General features: G+C 55.3%; 2 protein-coding genes across 2 annotated transcripts in view; both read right to left on the reverse strand.

The window, feature by feature from the left end:
- Positions 1 to 1,081: 1,081 nt before the first annotated feature.
- LOC104390638 (ephrin type-A receptor 8-like) lies at positions 1,082 to 11,749 on the reverse strand (the record flags this gene model as incomplete). The annotated part of the gene is made up of 3 exons (XM_009999817.1): positions 11,725 to 11,749; positions 11,248 to 11,312; positions 1,082 to 1,745 (listed from the first exon to the last, which is right to left on the reverse strand). Coding segments are annotated over exons 1-3 (754 nt in total), but the record flags the coding sequence as incomplete, so codon positions are not given.
- A 108-nt stretch (positions 11,750 to 11,857) lies between these two features.
- ZBTB40 (zinc finger and BTB domain containing 40) overlaps positions 11,858 to 17,142 on the reverse strand; it is a 76,070-nt gene continuing 70,785 nt past the window's right edge. Inside the window, 1 exon segment of the mRNA XM_009999818.1 lies at positions 11,858 to 11,908. Coding sequence (XP_009998120.1) covers positions 11,858 to 11,908 — 51 coding nt within the window.

A 17,142-nucleotide genomic window follows, 5' to 3' on the forward strand; every position in this document is an offset into this window, starting at 1 on the left:
CTGCTGAATGGGAGTGAATGGCAGGTGTTTGGGAAGGGCCAAAACTCACAGAGAGCTCAGCACCGACCGGAGCTGCTGGGGGCAGCAGGGTGGGATGTCTGAGCCACGTTCCTCTCCTGACACCATCCCCCAGTCTCTGTCCCAAAGCTGTGCCCTGCACACCAGGAGCTGCCGTTGTCAGGCTCACGGGAGCTCCCAAGGAGGTTGTCAGTGGTACTGGCAACACAGTTTGGAAGCGTAAAGCCACCCAGTGAAGGCTCAGGCAGCCCTTGGCCTCCATGGATGTTGGCTGTCCAAGTTTTTTGAATCATCATAGAATCCCAGGGGTTGGGAGGGACCTGGAAAGCTCCCCCAGCCCAACCCCCCTGCCAGAGCAGGGGCACCCAGAGCACATCACACAGGAACGTGGCCAGGGGGGTTGGAATGTCTCCAGAGAAGGAGACTCCACAGCCTCTCTGGGCAGCCTGGCCCAGGGCTCTGGCACTCTCACACCAAAGAAGTTCTTCCTGAGATTCACAGGGAACATCCTGGGCTCCAGTTTGCACCCAGTGCCCCTTGTCCTGTCACTGGACATCACTGCACAAAGCCTGGCTCTGTCCTCCTGACACTGCCCTGAACAGATTTGTGCCCATGGATGAGGTGGCCCCTCAGTCTCCTCTTCTCCAAGCCCAACAGCCCCAGCTCCCTCAGCCTTTCCTCAGCAGGGAGATGTTCCCCTCCCTCCATCATCGTGGCCCTGACAACCCCAAAGCCCATAAGAACCAGTTTTATATAAATATACACTGCTATGAACTATTGCCCTGCTTCTCCTATTAAAAGTGATTTTAAAGATAAATTCTGGGGCTAAATATTACATTGCTTTTGACCAGCTGAAGCAGAAGTGAAGGAAACTGGGGCTCCACAGAGGAAAATCCCTTCTGCACCTCCCAGCAGGGGTTGCAAAGCAGTGCTATACACTCCACAGGACCAGTCCAGCTGGTGACATGGTTGCATTGACCTTGTTGAAATAAAAAAGCAGCCATCTGTCCTCAGCCCTTCCCCGAGGAGCCAAGCACCAGCAGGCCCCAGCTCAGGGACTCACCCGTGCAGGAATCCCGCTGCTCCTCGTAGCCGGCGCTGCACACGCACTTCCCGATGGGCACCAGCCACTCTCCCTCGGCACTGCAGTACATCTTGGGGGTGTCCCTCTCCTCTGAGTGCCCCACGCACTCCCCTCTCACTTCCACCAAGGAGGACGAGTCAGCTCCGGTCACGGCCTCGGAGAAAGAAGCCAAATTCCTCACCGTGGCCGGGCACTTCTTGTAGTAAACCCTCACCGAGACGATGGCGATGCAGGCGCCGATGTCCTGGAAGGCCAAGTAGAAGCCCCTCTTGCTCAGTGGCCCCACTCCCCTCACCTCGGTGTTCAGCTTGAGGCGCCTCACCCCCAGGTCTGCCCCGGTGAAGCTCTCGTCGGCCGCGATGGTGTCGATCTTCAGGAACTGGCTCTCCCGGGTGCTGGCGCCCAGGTCGCGGTCGGACTCCAGGTAGTAGAGGTTGAAGGTCTCCTTGCAGGTGCCCAGCACGCCGGGCATGCTGTTGCAGTCCCTCAGGGTGAACTTGATCTCCGCGTAGACCCTCCGCGCCCCGTCCCGTCGGACCCAGTTGGTTCGTAGCCAGTTGTTCTGGTTGGGGGTCATGACGTTGCAGACCTGGTAGGTGTGGATGGGGCTGAAAAACTCATCCATTTCATTGATGGAATCCCACTGTGGGGCAGAGAGAGAGAGAGAGCGGGTCACCCAGGTGTCCCCAGGCTCCCCCTGAGCCTCCCTCTGCTCCTGCAGCCACAGTCTGGAGGAGAGATCATGGCTGGAGAATGAGGATGAGCTGACTTCACCCAGCACTAATCCTTGGGGTGACTCTCACCCCGGTGTGGGGCTGGGTGAGGTGCACCCCTGTGTGCAGACAGGGATGCTTGCACCAGTCTGATCAGATGGAGGGACCTGATGGCAGCGTGCACGTGGGAGGGCTCCAAACCCTCCAGGACATGTCACAGAATCACAGAATCATCCTGGTTGGAAGGGACCTTGAAGATCATCAGGTCCAACCAGAACCTAAAACCACCAACCATAACCTAAACCCACCAACCATAACCTCATCTACCCGTTCAGTGCTTAAATCATGTCCCTCAGCACCACATCTACATTTCTTCTCAACACTTCCAGGGATGGTGACTCCACCCCATGTCTGCAAGTCCCTTTGCTTGGTGCCCAACCTGCCAGGCCCAGCAGCAGCAGGGAGGCACCTGCCTGGTGCTCACCTGGGCCCCTCCTGGCTCATGCAACGTCCACGCACAATCCCAAGGGGCAGCTTTCCAGCTGGAGGATGATTTTTGGGGTGCCTAACACAAGGTGAAGGGGAAGGGTGCGGCAAACACAGGACTTCCAGGAAGAAACAGGGGTCCCTGGGGCTTAGAACCCCCTGCCTCCCAGGCAAGGTGGAGTCAGTGGGACCCCACAGTCCTAGAATAATTGAAGCATCAAGGTTGGAAGGGACCTTAAAGATCATCAGTTTCCAACCCCCCTGCCATGAGCAGGGAACCACTAGAGCAGGTTGCAGAAAACCTCATCCAACCTGGCCTTAAAAACCTCCAGGGATGGGGCATCACCAACCTCCCTGGACAACCCGTTCCAATGCTCAGCCCAGATGAGAGGCTGGGCTGGGGGGCAGCTCAGGGAACCCAGGGCCTTAGAGCTTGACAGCTCCAGGATTCAAATTCAAAGTGGCAGCAGGCTGAGCTTGGGGAGGAGATGTTGGGCAAAAGCAGGTGGCAGCAAAGCAGGATGGTGGTGGAGGGGTGGCATGAATGAGTTTGGTGGGACAGGGCCCTTTATGTCACCCAAGGGAGGGCTGAGTGGTTTTGAACCATGAGAAGTAGTGAGATTTTGGAGACAAATGAGGCCCACAGCTGAGGCACAAGTTGAACTTAGTAGCTGGGGGCTACAGGACACTTCTTGGGTCTTGCTTTTGCCTCACACATCTCCCTCTCTACCCTCTCCAACTCCACCAAACCCTCACCAGGACCCAGAGATCTTCCCTTCTCTATGGGATTCCTACAACCTCTTCAGCTCACAGCCCTGTCCAAACCAGGCACCCCAGTCACATCTCCCGTGGATGTATCTGGGATCTTGGAATTCCCCTTATGGGAGGAGGAGGAACAGGAAGAGGACTTCAAACCTGATTTTTTTGTGGGCTTAGCAACAGGATTTGAAGGTGTCTGTGTCCCACCACCACGCCTGAGTCCTGCTGTGAGGGGCAGCTGCAGGCACAGCCCAGCAGAAGCTGGGGACAGCACTGGTACAGCCCTGGTTGCTCTGCCCACCAAACCATCACCCCCAATACCCCCTGCCTGCACCTTCCTGGGCTGCCAGCTCTGCTGGGGAGCAGCCCCCACCTCACACTGTGTGTGCCCGTCTGCTCCCTGGGGGGCTGGGGCAACAAGCAAAGCTCCAGCAGGAAAACAAACCTTTTGAGCAGCATCTCGAGTGCGTTAAAACAAACCTCTGGGCTTGCTCTGACTTGGGTAAACGTGGTGTTTTCTTTTGGGAGTGGTGACCCGTGTTCCTTACAGACACAAAAGGAACAGAAGCCCAGATGCTGGGAGGGGTGTGAGTGTGGAGGCTTCACCCCAGTGTCTGTGGGAGCTGGAGGGGACACAGATCTGCTGGGACAAGCACCCCACTGCCTGGCGATGGGGCTGCCAGCCCCAAGGGACAGGACACAGCTGGAGGAGGTCATCACACCTCCACAGCTTGAGATACTGGGAAGAGGTTCTCAGGGATCCCTGTAAAACAGTCTGTGCCTTTCTTTCCTCTCAGATGGGAAAGCCCTTCCTCATTTAACTTCCTCGACCTGCAGCTCCTGGGGAGGAGATGTTGCTGTGCCTTCTGCTGGTGCTGGGGTGATCAGGGCAGTCACTGAGATCATGTACATCCTCAAAACTCCCCCAGCATCTTGTCTTTTGAAAACTCTGCTCTTCTGTCCTAAAGAGCTCCAGGTGCAGGCTGCAACAAAAGCTCTTTCAGAGGGGAGGGAACGTGCTGGCAAAAGGGTGTGGAAGCCAAGTCACTGCCAGGAGAGAAATCTCATTGTCACCTTAGGTCTGAAGATCACCGAGGACCTGCCCTGCACCAGGGCAAGTGGCCAGGCTGCTCCCCCCTGTGCTCCTCTGGAAGGGTGAGCTGTGCCCCTCTTGCTGTGCCCCAGCACCCCCAGCTGCAGAGATGAGGCTGCAGAAGGGGCCGTGACACCCAGTGTCCCCTCCTGTCCCACAGCCAAAGGTATAGGAATGCCCTGGAGTGGCTGCAGCAGCAGGCAGAGCAGAACCAGCCCCTGCTCCTGCACCCACCTCCACCCCCCATCCTGCACTGCTGAGGGTGAGGAAATCGTTGTCACAATTAATGGAGCACAAATTAGCACAGCATCTGTTTCCTGCCTTTTCCCTGCTGGGTTCCTGGGGGGAGCCAGGCAGAGCTGGGGGTGGCAGTAGGGATGCTCCCCACATGCACAGCCAGGTCCCCTCTGCAATGCCTGGCAGCCTTGGGGGGTCTCCACAACTTTCCCAGCAAGGGAAACGTGAGGTTATTTTTTGGGGGGGGGACACAAAATTCCATGGCCTCCAGCAAGTGTGGCTCCTTTGGGTCTGCAGACATTCACTTCTCAGTCTGGCAGAGGAGAGAGCATTTGTCACCACAGTGTCCCCACAGCTTGTGGTGCTACTGGCAGTGTCATCACTGAGATGTCCAGCTCCAAGCAGCAGTGGTGGTCAGCACCAAGTGTGGGGGAGAACCTGGAGGTTTTACATTTCCAGCATCCTTCTTCCAACCCTTTTTTTTTTTTCCCTTTTATTTTGTGCAGCAGTTGGGCTGTCAGCTCTTCCCCAGGGTCACGTGCAGCATCACAGGATGGTCCAAAGCACCTTGTTGGTACCACTGCAGGAGAAATGCTCTGCCAGCAGTGGGAAGGTGTGGAGGGAAGCTGGGCCACCATCCTCCCAGTGTGCCACAAGGCAATACAGGTCCCACGAGCTCTGCCAGGTCCCAGAACCTGCTGGGCATTCGGGAGGGAGGGACCCACTCCAGGAGTCCCCATGACTTGAAGGGTTCTTCCTGTTTCACCCTAATGACAAGCCCTTATGGGCAGGGAGAGGAGCCCAGGGGTGGCTGTGGGGCTGGGAACCACTGGGTCAGAGCACAGGGACCACCAGACCCCTGGCACTGCCTGTGCCCAGCTGATGCCTGGAAGTGGCTTTTATGAAATGAAGCTCAGCCCAGCCCCCATCATTGTGATAAGACCCCCCAGTGAGATGGAAATGAGGACATCTTAATTAAGGTGGGGAGTGCACGTGCTGGGGGGGGGGACAGGATTGCATCTGTATTCAGGGGTTGGCCCAAGAGTTTAAATTTAAGGGAGGGATGGAGGAAGGGAAGGGAGGAAGGAGGGAAGGGTTGACAGATTATGAAAGGCAAAAGATGCAAACACCAGATATCTGCGTGGCTGAGCAGGGGCTCAGAAGTTTCCCAGGGCCTGCCCAAGCAGCAGAGTGAGGAGGAGGAGGAGCAGAGGGGGTGAATACACCAGGAGAAGCCACATGCTGCTGGAGCAGCAGCTCAGCCTCCCACCACCCTCACAGTGGCCATGGAGGGAGCCAAGAGATGAGGTCTCCCCAGCTTCTGGGGTCTGCCCAGCACTGCAAAGCTTTTGCTTCTGCTGGGACATCCAGCACCTTCCTTCCTCCCATGAGGAGCCCTGAGCTCCTCCCCAGGAGCTGCTGGCTCCCTTGCACCACTAGCACTGAGAGGGAAACAGAGGAGGCTGCTTTGCATTCTTACATCATTAGATGGGAGCTTTTAATGGGGATAATCCCCATGAAATCAGTCACAGCTGTAGCTAAGGAGGGATTTGTCAGGCAGTTGACTACCCTGAGCTTCACTACAGGTGATTAATTCCTGGTAGTGACCAGCATCTGGGGAATTAGAAGTAACCCAGCATTTTCTGAACAAGCACTGGCAGAAGCTTTTATCTCAATTACTAGTCTAAATTTTTATTTTCCAATGTTCAATTCCTAAATAGCTTTTTCTTTTTTTTTAATTTTTCCCCAAGAAAATTAATTTCACTGCAGCTTGCCCTGTAACTTGCTGCTATTCCTGGATCCAGGCAGAGGCTCCAGATTGGAAGAGAAGCCCAAAAAATGGCACAAGGACTTTCAAGTGAAGGAGAGCAGAAGACATGGCCTGGGCAGATGAGAGAGCTCCAGTATCTTTTCATGCTCCAAGGAGAAAGACATGGTCCTGGTGGGGGTTGCAACTTCAAGCACACAGCCCAGCTTGGACTGGGGACAGGCTTTTTGTAGGGTGGGCTTGGGGCAGAGGGACACCCTGCTCCATGACAGAGCTGTTGTGTCAGAGGTTCATCCAAGCAATGATCTGGCCTGGTTGCAGGACCAGAGCCAGGCAGAAGAAGTTATCTGCTGTGTCAGCTTTGCCCTGCAAACAGTTCAGTGCTGGGGCAGCATAAAATGCTCCTCTCTGATGTGCAGCCACTGCTGAGGGACCCTCCTGTGGGCAGATGTGTTGGCCATGCTCTCAGCTGGCTGTTCAAGCTGGCTGTTTTGCCCCTTTTCTCCCTGAACTACTGCAGAAGGAGGGAAGAGCACCCTTGGCTCGTTGTGCCCAAGGGCCTCAGGACACCTCCCTTCACCAGTGCAAGGGCAGAGATCACAGGGATGATGGGATCATCCCATCATCATGGGATGGTTTGGGTTGGAAGGGACCTTAAAGACCACCTAGTTCCAACCCCCCTTCATGGGCAGGGACACCTCCCACCAGCCCAGGTTGCTCAGAAGAGGTACCAAACCACCTCCAAAGGTCTTTCCTGGTGCTCCCACCAGCAAGGCCAGCCGGGAGTATGCTGGGCACTGGGTGGCAAGTGCCACCTCTGGGGTGACCCCAACCCATGCCAGGGGGGGATGCTGTGGGACCAGGCCACAGAGGTGCTGCTGGGGGCAGATGGGCAGGTTGTGGGCAGCATGGGGGGGCCTTCCTCCTGCACTTGAGGTGCTTCAATCATCACTGGCTTTTGCAAGGCATCATTCAAGCTCCTTGGGTACCCTGTGTCTGGACAAAATCATTTCCTGTTTGACTTCATAAATCAAAGGAGACGATACCATAATTATTAATAATATATTGACTTATCTCATCAGCGTTTTAATTAGTCACTAGGAAAAAGCAATTTGCAAAGGGGCCAGTCAAGCTCCCTCTGATCCAGCAGGACACGTGCCCAGCAAGGAGAGGGAACAGAAGGGCACTGGGACGTTCTGCTGGGGAGAGCTGGGAAAGCAGAGGCACGGAAGGGAAAGGGGCAGCCTCTTTGACAGCGCTGATAAGAGTTGAATTTTCAATGCCAAGGGAATTGTTGTGGGGCTGGAGGAGCCTGCAAAGCTCCCGGGAGCTCTTTGAAGTTCTAATTGAGAGGAGCCGCTGCCTGTGGGACAGGGATGCTCCCTGACCCTGCTGCTTCCTGCACGTGTCTCCAGGGTGGAGGTGAAGGGGGGGAAGGCAATTAAACCCCTGAGCGGCAATTACAGCCAATTACCCCTCAGTTAATTATCTGGCAAGAGGAAATGTCAAAACAGGCCATGCTTGCCTCCCTGATGGCTCAGCACTCCCCAGGGCTGGTTGTGCCGCTGGTTCCCACCCTGCCCGTCGCTCCTGCTCCTCTGCTCCTGCTGGTCACAGCAAACCCAGAGAGGGGGGAAAAAACCCCTTCCTGCAAGGCAAATTCACCTTGTCCACGGGTGTGATGAGAACATCAGGCCTTGGCCAGAGGTACCTCTCCAGTTTTGCAATGTTGGATGCTTGGGAGTGCTCCCTTGGCAGTGCAGGCAGCTCTGCAACCTCCCAGTGCAGAAAGGGAAACCTCTGAGACTGTCACCTTTCTGCTGGTACCCCCAGGAGACCCAGAGAGGTGGGACAGGACCTGCAAATCCTGGAGAAGCAAGCTGCAGGGCACCAGAGGCTGAGCTAGTTGACACAAGCCCCCTCCTTAAGCTCTTCAGGCTGGGGCTCTGTGCTGTTGAGAGCTGTGCAAAGACCCAGCCAGAGCCACCCACCTCTCTGCTGTCACCCACGAGGTGGCCCTGGGTTCCTAGAGGAATGGAAATGTGGATAAAGCAAACCCAAGTGTGACTTCTGCTGGGGAGCCAGGGTCAGCATCACCATCCCTTGGTAGGAAGATGCTGTGATGGGCAGAGCAGAGATACTGCAGGGGAATCCTGCACCCTGGGATCCAGGACGTGCTGCACCCACAGCTCAGGCAGGGCAGGGCAGGGGCTGACACTGCTGCTTTTTGCACACCAGGAGTGTCTGAGCTAAGGAAATGGAAGCAAAAACTAAGGGATCTGAAAGAAAATATGTGTGAGAGCACCAGCCCCACACTGCACCAGCAACTGGGCTCTACCCCAGGGCTGCCAGGGTCACAGCCCAGCACAGGGCAGGTACACCAGCAGTTCTCAGTCCCTTTCCCAGAGCAGAGATCAAGCCAGGCTTGGAGCCATGTGGACCCAAGCTGTGAGTCACCTGGCACCTCTCTCACCAGAGCTCAAACCCTGCTGTAGAGGCTGCTCAGGAGGCAGCTGCTCAGAGCCAACTCATTGGCACTGAGAATGAGTGTCCTACTGAAGCTTCTCTGAGACACCAGCACACCCTGTCCTCCCTCTTTTCCAGTGATGGCAACTGAATCCAAGTGCAAATTTGCTACTCAAAGAGCACATCAAGCTGCAGGACCAGCAGGAGGGTAAAGGCATGAGATGCTCTTTCAGGATGATGTGATGTGATGGCCCATGGAGGAAGAGCCACAGTCCAGATGTGTTCAGAGGACCCACTGAAACATCCAGCTGGAAAAAGATATGTCAGGTACATCAAAGAATGTCAAGAACATCACATTGAAACCCAGGCACCGTCCTCAAAGGTGTTCCAGAGAGTTGTCATGCAGCCATGTGGCTGTCCTCCTGGTAACAGGGCCATGAGCTGGGCAAAACCCCAGGATAAGCCAAGTGTGGTGAGACATCATGACATACCCAGGACACAGCAGTGTGTCCAAGGGGTGGCTCTGGTCTTCATACATGGTCATCTTCATCTTCATTCTGGTCATCTTCATACAAGGGGATGGGGCCTTGAGCAACCTGATCTCGTGGGAGGTGGCCCTGCCCGTGTGGGGGGGTTGGAACTAGATGGTCTTTAAGGTCTCTTCCAACCCAAACCATTCAAGGATTCTATGATACCAGCTGTTTTCCTTTTTCTTTTTTTGGCATCCAGGATTAGCTATTATCTGGATGTGCAGATGTCCAGCACAGGATGCTGCACCTTAACTAGTCATGAGAATCCCTGATGTGGTGAGAAAGAGGCACCTGAAGGCTCAGTCCCTTTTCTGCTTTAAGAGTTCCTGGTCCTGCTCTGTCATGCCCACCTGTCCCCAGGACAGGCAGCTCAGCTGGATTAATCTTCATCCAAGTCACCTCAGTGATGTGGTGTATCTGGCTGGCAAGTGGCAATGGGGAGGCAGTCACACTGGCATCTGGGACCTGGACTCATGGTGGAAAACCCAGAAGAAGGAAGGTCCTGGGCAGTCTGGAGCATTGGTTACCTGACTATGGGCAGGAACTGCTTAGGATGGGGTGAAGGGCAGAGCAGGGGAAGTGGCCAACAGAAACCAGCCCCCACTGCAAGAAACATCCCAGAAACATCCTCCTTCCAGGGAAAAGCAGAGGAAGCCATGGTCCCTGATCCCCTCAACGTGCATGGGGACCCCCAGGATGCCAGGATTTGGCAGCAGGGCTGGGATGAAATGGCAGCAGAACCACCCCACGGAGGGCAGCCAGTGCATGACCATGCAGAGGACACCACAGACACCATCCCCCTCACCCAGCCAACAGCAGCAGAGGGTCTGGTGGCTGGAAACTGAAACCAGGCAAACCCACCCACCAGTGGGTTTTTAACAGTGACCTGCTAACAACCTCACTGCAGGACCTGGAGGATTTACCACCAGCAGCAATTTTGTAGTCAAGGATGGGTTGTTTTTTATTCCACAAGCTGGGCTTCTCTGAGATGTGAGGGAATTGACAGGTCTGAAGGCCTGTATTTATGCAGGAGATCACATCACATTAGCTCCACAGTCCCCTCTGACCTTGTACCTCTGCAGCTACTACATTTCCAGGATAGTCATCATTGCAACAGCTAACTGCTCCAATTAGAGCTGAGTTGCTGGTGTAATATATTTACATATATGCTAATGTCTGATATAAATCTGATCATTGTTATTATTCTGAATTCACAGTTCTGCTTGCTCCTGCTCAAACAGCACAGGGACTGAAAGGCTCCAGCAACAGATCAATGAAAATGATTAGAGGCCTGGGAAGATTCCTGTAGGAGGTGGAATTGAAAAGATTAAGACCATTTAGTTCAGAGAGGGGATGAAAAAGAGTGGACATGGAAAATCAACACAGCAGGGAAAGTCAGGTAGACACCCCAATTGTGCACGTTCTGTGCTTGCAGCAAGCCCCACTGTGCCCTGCAGTTGGTCCTGTGTGTGTTTATGGGATTGTTTCTGTTCACTGAAGGAAGGAGCAAAATCCCCAGAGCAGGTCACCACTACCAGCTCGAAGCCACAACTCCCAGAAAGCTGCTGCAGCAGGAAAACCTGGACACAGAAATGCAAATGAAGGGAGGGTGTGGAGAGGATCCAGGCAGTGGAGATGTCAGGATCACAGAGGGGGTTCCCATTCACACTGGACACATCACAGGGCTGGGCATTTACACCCCCATTCTCTGTAAGAATCTACCCATCTGCAGGGTCTGCTCCTCCTGCAGCAAGGCCTGTAAGAATCTACAGGGTACATCTAAGATGGGTACATCTGCAGGGTCTGCTCCTCCTGCAGCAAGGAATGAGGTGCTTCTTGGTGTGGGTGCCCATGAGGTGACCCAGCTCAGGACCTGGTGACAACCTGCTCCCTACCAAGGGACACAAGAGGGATAAAGAAACCCTGCTAGTCTTTCAGGCTGGCATTTTCCAACAGACATGGTCACTTAGCCCCATTTGCACTGACCAAGGCACCAACCTGGGGCTGAGATGTCCATTTACCCTGCCCATGAAAATCCATGGTGACCCACCTCAGTGGGGTCCATCATGTGCCAGCAGCTGCTTCATACTTACCCCATGGGAGGGATAAGTCATCCAGCCCCAGTCCCCTGGAATTGTGGACGTGTCTAGCAAGTTCACTGGAAAACACAGCAGAAAAACCCTGCATTAGAAAGCTTTGTCTCCAGCCCAGAGGGGCAAAGAGCTGAGCCACCACAAACGACCTCACTCATTTGATTGTCCCCCAAGCTCTTGATTTGGGGTAGAGCTGGGGGGACCTGGGGGTGCTGGGAGCAATGTGTCCTTTGGGAGGAGAGCAGGCTGCAGCCAGCAGGGCTGAGGGGATGCAGAACAGGTCAGAGAGGATGCAAATCAAGGGAGGAGCATCTGGCAAAACAAAAGTCATCAGGTTGTCCACCAGTTCCACCCTCCACAACACCGATGCACTTGGAGCATTGTGCTTCACTTGGACACTTCTCCTCCAGAGGCTTCAGAGAGCCCTTTAGGCTCCCATCCCTCCCAGCATCACTGGTTTGAAGTCTGCACCCCCACAGCCACTGTAATTGCACAACTCCATGCCTGGCTCCAGCACAAAGTGACCCCCCCGTGGTTCTGGCTGACACCCCACTGGAGAGGCCAGACCGTGGGGGACAGGCTGCAGGAGGAGGCCTTCAAAGCCAACCCTTCAAAAGCCCTGGCACCACCAGGAGCCCAGCTTAATGAGACACGGGTAAAGCTGCAAGGAGAGGGGAGCAGCTTCTTCAGGGGGAGAGGCAAGGATGCCTTTGAACATGCTCAGGAGCTTCCCATGGAAACTTAGAATCATAAAATCACAGAGAAGACCCTTAAGATCATAAAGTCCAACCATTAACCCCAAGCCCACCACTAAACCATGTCCCATAGCAGCACATCTACGTGGCTTTTAAACCCCTCCAGGGATGGGGACTCCCCCCCTGCCCTGGGCAGCCTGGGCCAGGCCCTGACAACCCTTGCCAGGAATAAATTGTTCCCCAGATCCATCCTCCACCTTCCCTGGCACAACTTGAGGCCATTTCCTCTTGTCCCATCCCTTGTTCCTGGGGAGCAGAGCCCGACCCCCCTGGCTCCAACCTCCTCTCAGCAGCTGCAGAGCCAGCAGGTCTCCCCTCACCTCCTTGTCTCCAGGCTGGACACCCCCAGCTCCCTCATCCACCCCTCCTAAGACCTGTGCTCCAGCCCCCTGTGCAGTGCCTACAGACCTGCCCGGATCAGCAGCAGGAAGGGTGATGCTGCAGCCCTGCTGCCTGCACAGGGTGAGCACCTCAAGTGTCAGGTGCTGCCTCTGGGTCCCACACCCAGACCCCACAGCATCAGGCAGCAGAGAGCCTGGGAGCTTCCTGCAGACCCCCCCCCCAACTTGCTTGCAGCTCCAGCTCCAGGGTACAGCTCCAGAGGGCTGACAGCTTGGCAGTGTGTCTAGGCATCCTGTGTGCCCCCCCTCAGCAGCACTCAGGGACCCCCAGTGTTCCCCAGTTCTCTTTGCCCTGCAGGACCCAGCAAGGTCAAGGCCATGCTGGGTGCTGTGCTTGTTCTGCCTGCCCTTCCCCACAGCCCCAAACCACAGCTCAAGGCAACGTGCAGCAGCATCCCTGCCACAGCCCTGGGTCTCAGCCAGTCCCCAGGCTCTGGAGGGTGCTGGTCTTGGTGCAAAGCACCAGCTTGTTGTGGAGGGTCCCATTGGGACAGCAGCTCCAGTCCCTGCAGAGGACTGGAATGGGGAATGGGGGCCACTTGCATTGAATATTTCCAGGCAGGGAAAGAAGAGGGGGAAGCAGAGACGTGAGCTGGCTGTGAAACACCCGGGCGTCACGCTACTGCCAGAGCAGATTAGGAGCTTTTGAGGCATTTATTAATGTTAGCAGAACAATTGGAAAGGACTTCCAGGGTTTCTTGTGTCACTCCACTGGCCCAACAGCAGGCTGAGGGCTGAGCCCCTGCACTCCCCACATGGCATGGCTCTCACCACTAAGAGGCCCCTTGCCCTCAGCACGGAGTAATCACCTCGGAGCTCTCAAATCCATTTTTATTTGTTATTGTTAATCTGAAGATTTTCTGCCTGTTTTCCCTGGGTAATTCGCTCAGCAGGAGCCTGGGCTGGGGAGTTCCCTGCTCACCGTGATCTCAGTGACCTGGGCAGGCAGGCTGCAGGGAGGGGATCACCTTTGCAAGACCCTCTCTGCCCCCACCATGGTCTCTGCACCCCCTTTCCCATGCTGGGATGCTCAGTGATGGACGTGGTTCCTCTCCAGGCAGCACAAGGAGCCTGCAGAGCATGGGGTCTGTGAGGCTGCATCTGGAGTATTGTGTCCAGTTCTGGGCCCCTCAGTTCCAGAAGGACAGGGAACTGCTGGGAAGAGCCCAGGGCAGAGCCACAGAGATGCTGGAGGGAGGGGAACATCTCCCTGCTGAGGAAAGGCTGAGGGAGCTGGGGCTGTTGGGCTTGGAGAAGAGGAGACTGAGGGGCCACCTCATCCATGGGCACAAATCTGTTCAGGGCAGTGTCAGGAGGACAGAGCCAGGCTTTGTGCAGTGATGTCCAGTGACAGGACAAGGGGCAGTGGGTGCAAACTGGAGCCCAGGAGGTTCCCTGTGAATCTCAGGAAGAACTTCTTTGGTGTGAGAGTGCCAGAGCCCTGGGCCAGGCTGCCCAGAGAGGCTGTGGAGTCTCCTTCTCTGGAGACATTCCAACCCCCCTGGCCACGTTCCTGTGTGATGTGCTCTGGGTGCCCCTGCTCTGGCAGGGGGGTTGGGCTGGGGGAGCTTTCCAGGTCCCTCCCAACCTCTAAGATCCTGTGATTCTGTGATGCTGTGGGTCCTGCTGGAGCATCACACCATGGGGAACAGTGGTGAGATCAGAGCAGATGTGGTGGGACATACCCAGGCTTGTCTGCACAGTGGTGCAGGGGACCTGGAGCCAGCTTGCTACACCCCATCCCACCAGGTGGACCATCTGGCTGTCACAGAGCCTCACAGGGGTGAAGGAGCCACCTCCTTGTGGATGCTTTGGTGCACATATAACTACCCAAGCTGGCATTCCCTGCAGCAGACTCCTCTTTGCAGGAAGAGGGCCGAGTTCTTTCTTTGATTCCTACCCAAGCATTTCAGCCAAGTGCCTCAGAGTCCTGCCCATTAACCCACTGCAGCGGGCACTGCATGAACACAAAGGAACCCCCAAGAGCTCCTGCCTCAGCTCGTGGCACAGCACGGGTGCCTGGGGGTGCGAGCACCCATCTCATGGCACCCACCTCCCTGCTCCACGCCGAGCTGGGACACGGAGGGGTCGATACACCCAAAACCCAGCTGCCCACAGGGCTGCAGAGCAGCACTGAAGGGAACCCCCCACGTCACCTCCAACAACATCCAGCCCCTCTCAGGGGACCCCGTGCCTCTCCAGGGTGATGCTCAGAGCGAGCCCACCCCTGATGCCACCACCACAAAGGACCCCTTTTCAGCTGAGCTGCTTCTCAGAAACGTGCCAGTTTGGGACACCCTCTCTCGTGCAGCTGGGCAATTCTGTTTGATGTTATGGGCTGTCTGCACGCATCAGGCTCAAACGGGGAGCTCCATTTTGTTCTCCCGAGCACCATTTTGTGTCTCCCCTATTCTGTGCCTCGGCCTGGACTCGGGGGATTGAGCCAAAGCACCGGGAGGTGTCAGGGGAAATTCTCGCGCCGGCGGAGAAGCTGTCAAGCCTGATTGCCCGTTGGAATGGAAGCACCTAGAAGGCAGCAGGTTCCTTCCCCAGCACCAAGATGAGCCTCATGCAAGGCAGAACCTGCTTCCTCCTTTACACCCTTGCATCATGTCATGCTGGGTGAGCAGTGCACGTTGCAATCTCACAGGTGCAGGTTAGGCAGGAGTCAGAGATGAGGTGAATGTGCATGTGTAGCTATATGATCTATATGTAGACATAACATTTATACCTACATCTTCATTTTTATATCTCTATCCATATCTATATCCATCTCATCGACCAAATTCTAAATGGGGATGAGTGAGCAAGCCCAGGCAGGGACCAGCAGCCAAAGGATGTGCATTTTACCTGGGTCCATGTACCTCTTGCCATGTATCTATAAAGAGCAAGAAACCCTCCCCAGCACCCACACGGTGGCCACGGCTCCTGCAGGGATAATCTTGCATCCCTACAGAGATGTGGGCACCTTGAGGACCTACATCCAAGCATCCCAGGCTCAGGAGCAGTGCTATGGGAGCCTGCAGACCCTTACCCCCCTCTGGGGATGAATGGAGGGGATAGTGGGACAAGCCCTGGGGTGACAAGCTGGGGGATGTGCTGAGCCCCAGCCTCTGGAAGAGCAGTGGGGGACCAAGGAGGGCTCTGAGCTCCCCTGCTAATTGTTAACCCACTGCTAACCCACTCACTCCAATTACTGCACCGTCCCCCTCCCAGGAAGGGGCTTTGTAGTGCAGGTGTGAGGAGAAAGGGTCAGTGGGATCAGCCCTGTTCCCCTGGGCTTCAGTTCCTCTCCATCCCAACTTCAAAGGCCTCCCAAGATCTGCAGCAAGGCCCCCCCCCTCCTCCCCCCCGTGCAACGACGCCTTTTGCATCGATAATTAAACTCTTATCAGCACGGTGGGACATTCCTGCAGCCCAGGGAGGGGTGGGCTCAGCCCCTGCAGCCCCCCCAGGGCTCTGCACCCCCTCACGCTGGGGGAGCAGCACTGGGAGGGTCATCAGCAATGGGAAGAGAGAGTTGGGGTATGGAAAAGGGGCAGGGAAAGGCTCCTGGAAAGAAGGGGAGCAAGTCTTAGCATCACCCATCTCCTTTAAGCTCGGCAGGACTTTGCAGGAGTCAGTGGGGCTGGGGTTGTTGTTTTTTTTTTGGGGGGTGTGTGTATCAATTTGTGTCCCACCAGTTCACCCAGGCTGTGCTGAATATCCAGCCCCGACCTTTCCAACTGGGGAGGCAAAGCTGAGCCATAAAGCTGTGCCTGGCTGGGGCCAGGGCAGGACGCTTGGCTTGCAGCTTCTCCCTCCCCAGGCCAGGATTTCTCCATAAAGAAAGAAAAACCCAGTTCTTTCTTCCCCAACGTGCGAGGTGAAGCCCAGAACTCTGGTGTCAAAGCAGCCAGGTAAGGTCAGCACTTCCCATGGGAAGCTGTGGGCAGGGAAAGCTGGGGGTCCTGGGGGGCTCTGTACCCACACTGCTGGGTCCTGCAGCTGCTGGGCACTGCAGGGATGCTGCTGCCACCCACACCCTGCAGCCCAGAGGGGAATGGTAGGGAAGAATTGCAGGTGGATGTCACCAAATCCTGCAGGAACACGGGATTTCCAGGTTTCTGGAAGTGCCAGGAGTGGGAGGAATAAAAGTACCAAGAAACGTTTTCAAACAATTAGCATGGGGAAAAAAATAAAGCAGTGTTGGGGTTTTTTTGGGACGTGCCTTCATTCCCATGTCAGGATTTCTCCTCAGCCCTCTGGGTTGTTGCTACTGGGAACTTTATTTCATTTCATATCGTTCCTGTGATGCATCAGGAGTGTTAAGGCCCACAAGGGCTGCCCAGAGGGTCAACCCTTTACAATATGCCAGGAGCAGGAGATGCTTTGAAAGTAGGAAGAAAGGTTGTTTGTTCCATCAGTGCCACCACAAAGCCACAGCTCGGGTTGGAAAGCTGAACTGATCACCCTGATCCTCCCAGAGCCCACATGGTACCGTGTCAGATAATGTGCAGCACAACCTGTGGTAGGACTGAGGTGTTGGGGAAACCATGGTAGAAACAAAACACCCTGAATAAAGTTTTTACGAGATTTAAAACCTTGAAATTACAAGGCAGAGGGTGGGGTTTGTTTTTTCTTTCCTCAGGGAAAAAACAAAAAGGCAAAACCAAAACAACTTTCATCAAATGCCAAACAACAAAACCATGTTCCCTGGCAGAAATAGAGGTGAGAAAATATTAATGTAAAATGCTGAT

The sequence above is a fragment of the Chaetura pelagica genome, unplaced genomic scaffold, assembly GCF_000747805.2.
Source record: "Chaetura pelagica isolate M959 unplaced genomic scaffold, ChaPel_1.0 scaffold86, whole genome shotgun sequence".
NCBI classification, from domain to species: Eukaryota; Metazoa; Chordata; class Aves; order Apodiformes; family Apodidae; genus Chaetura; species Chaetura pelagica.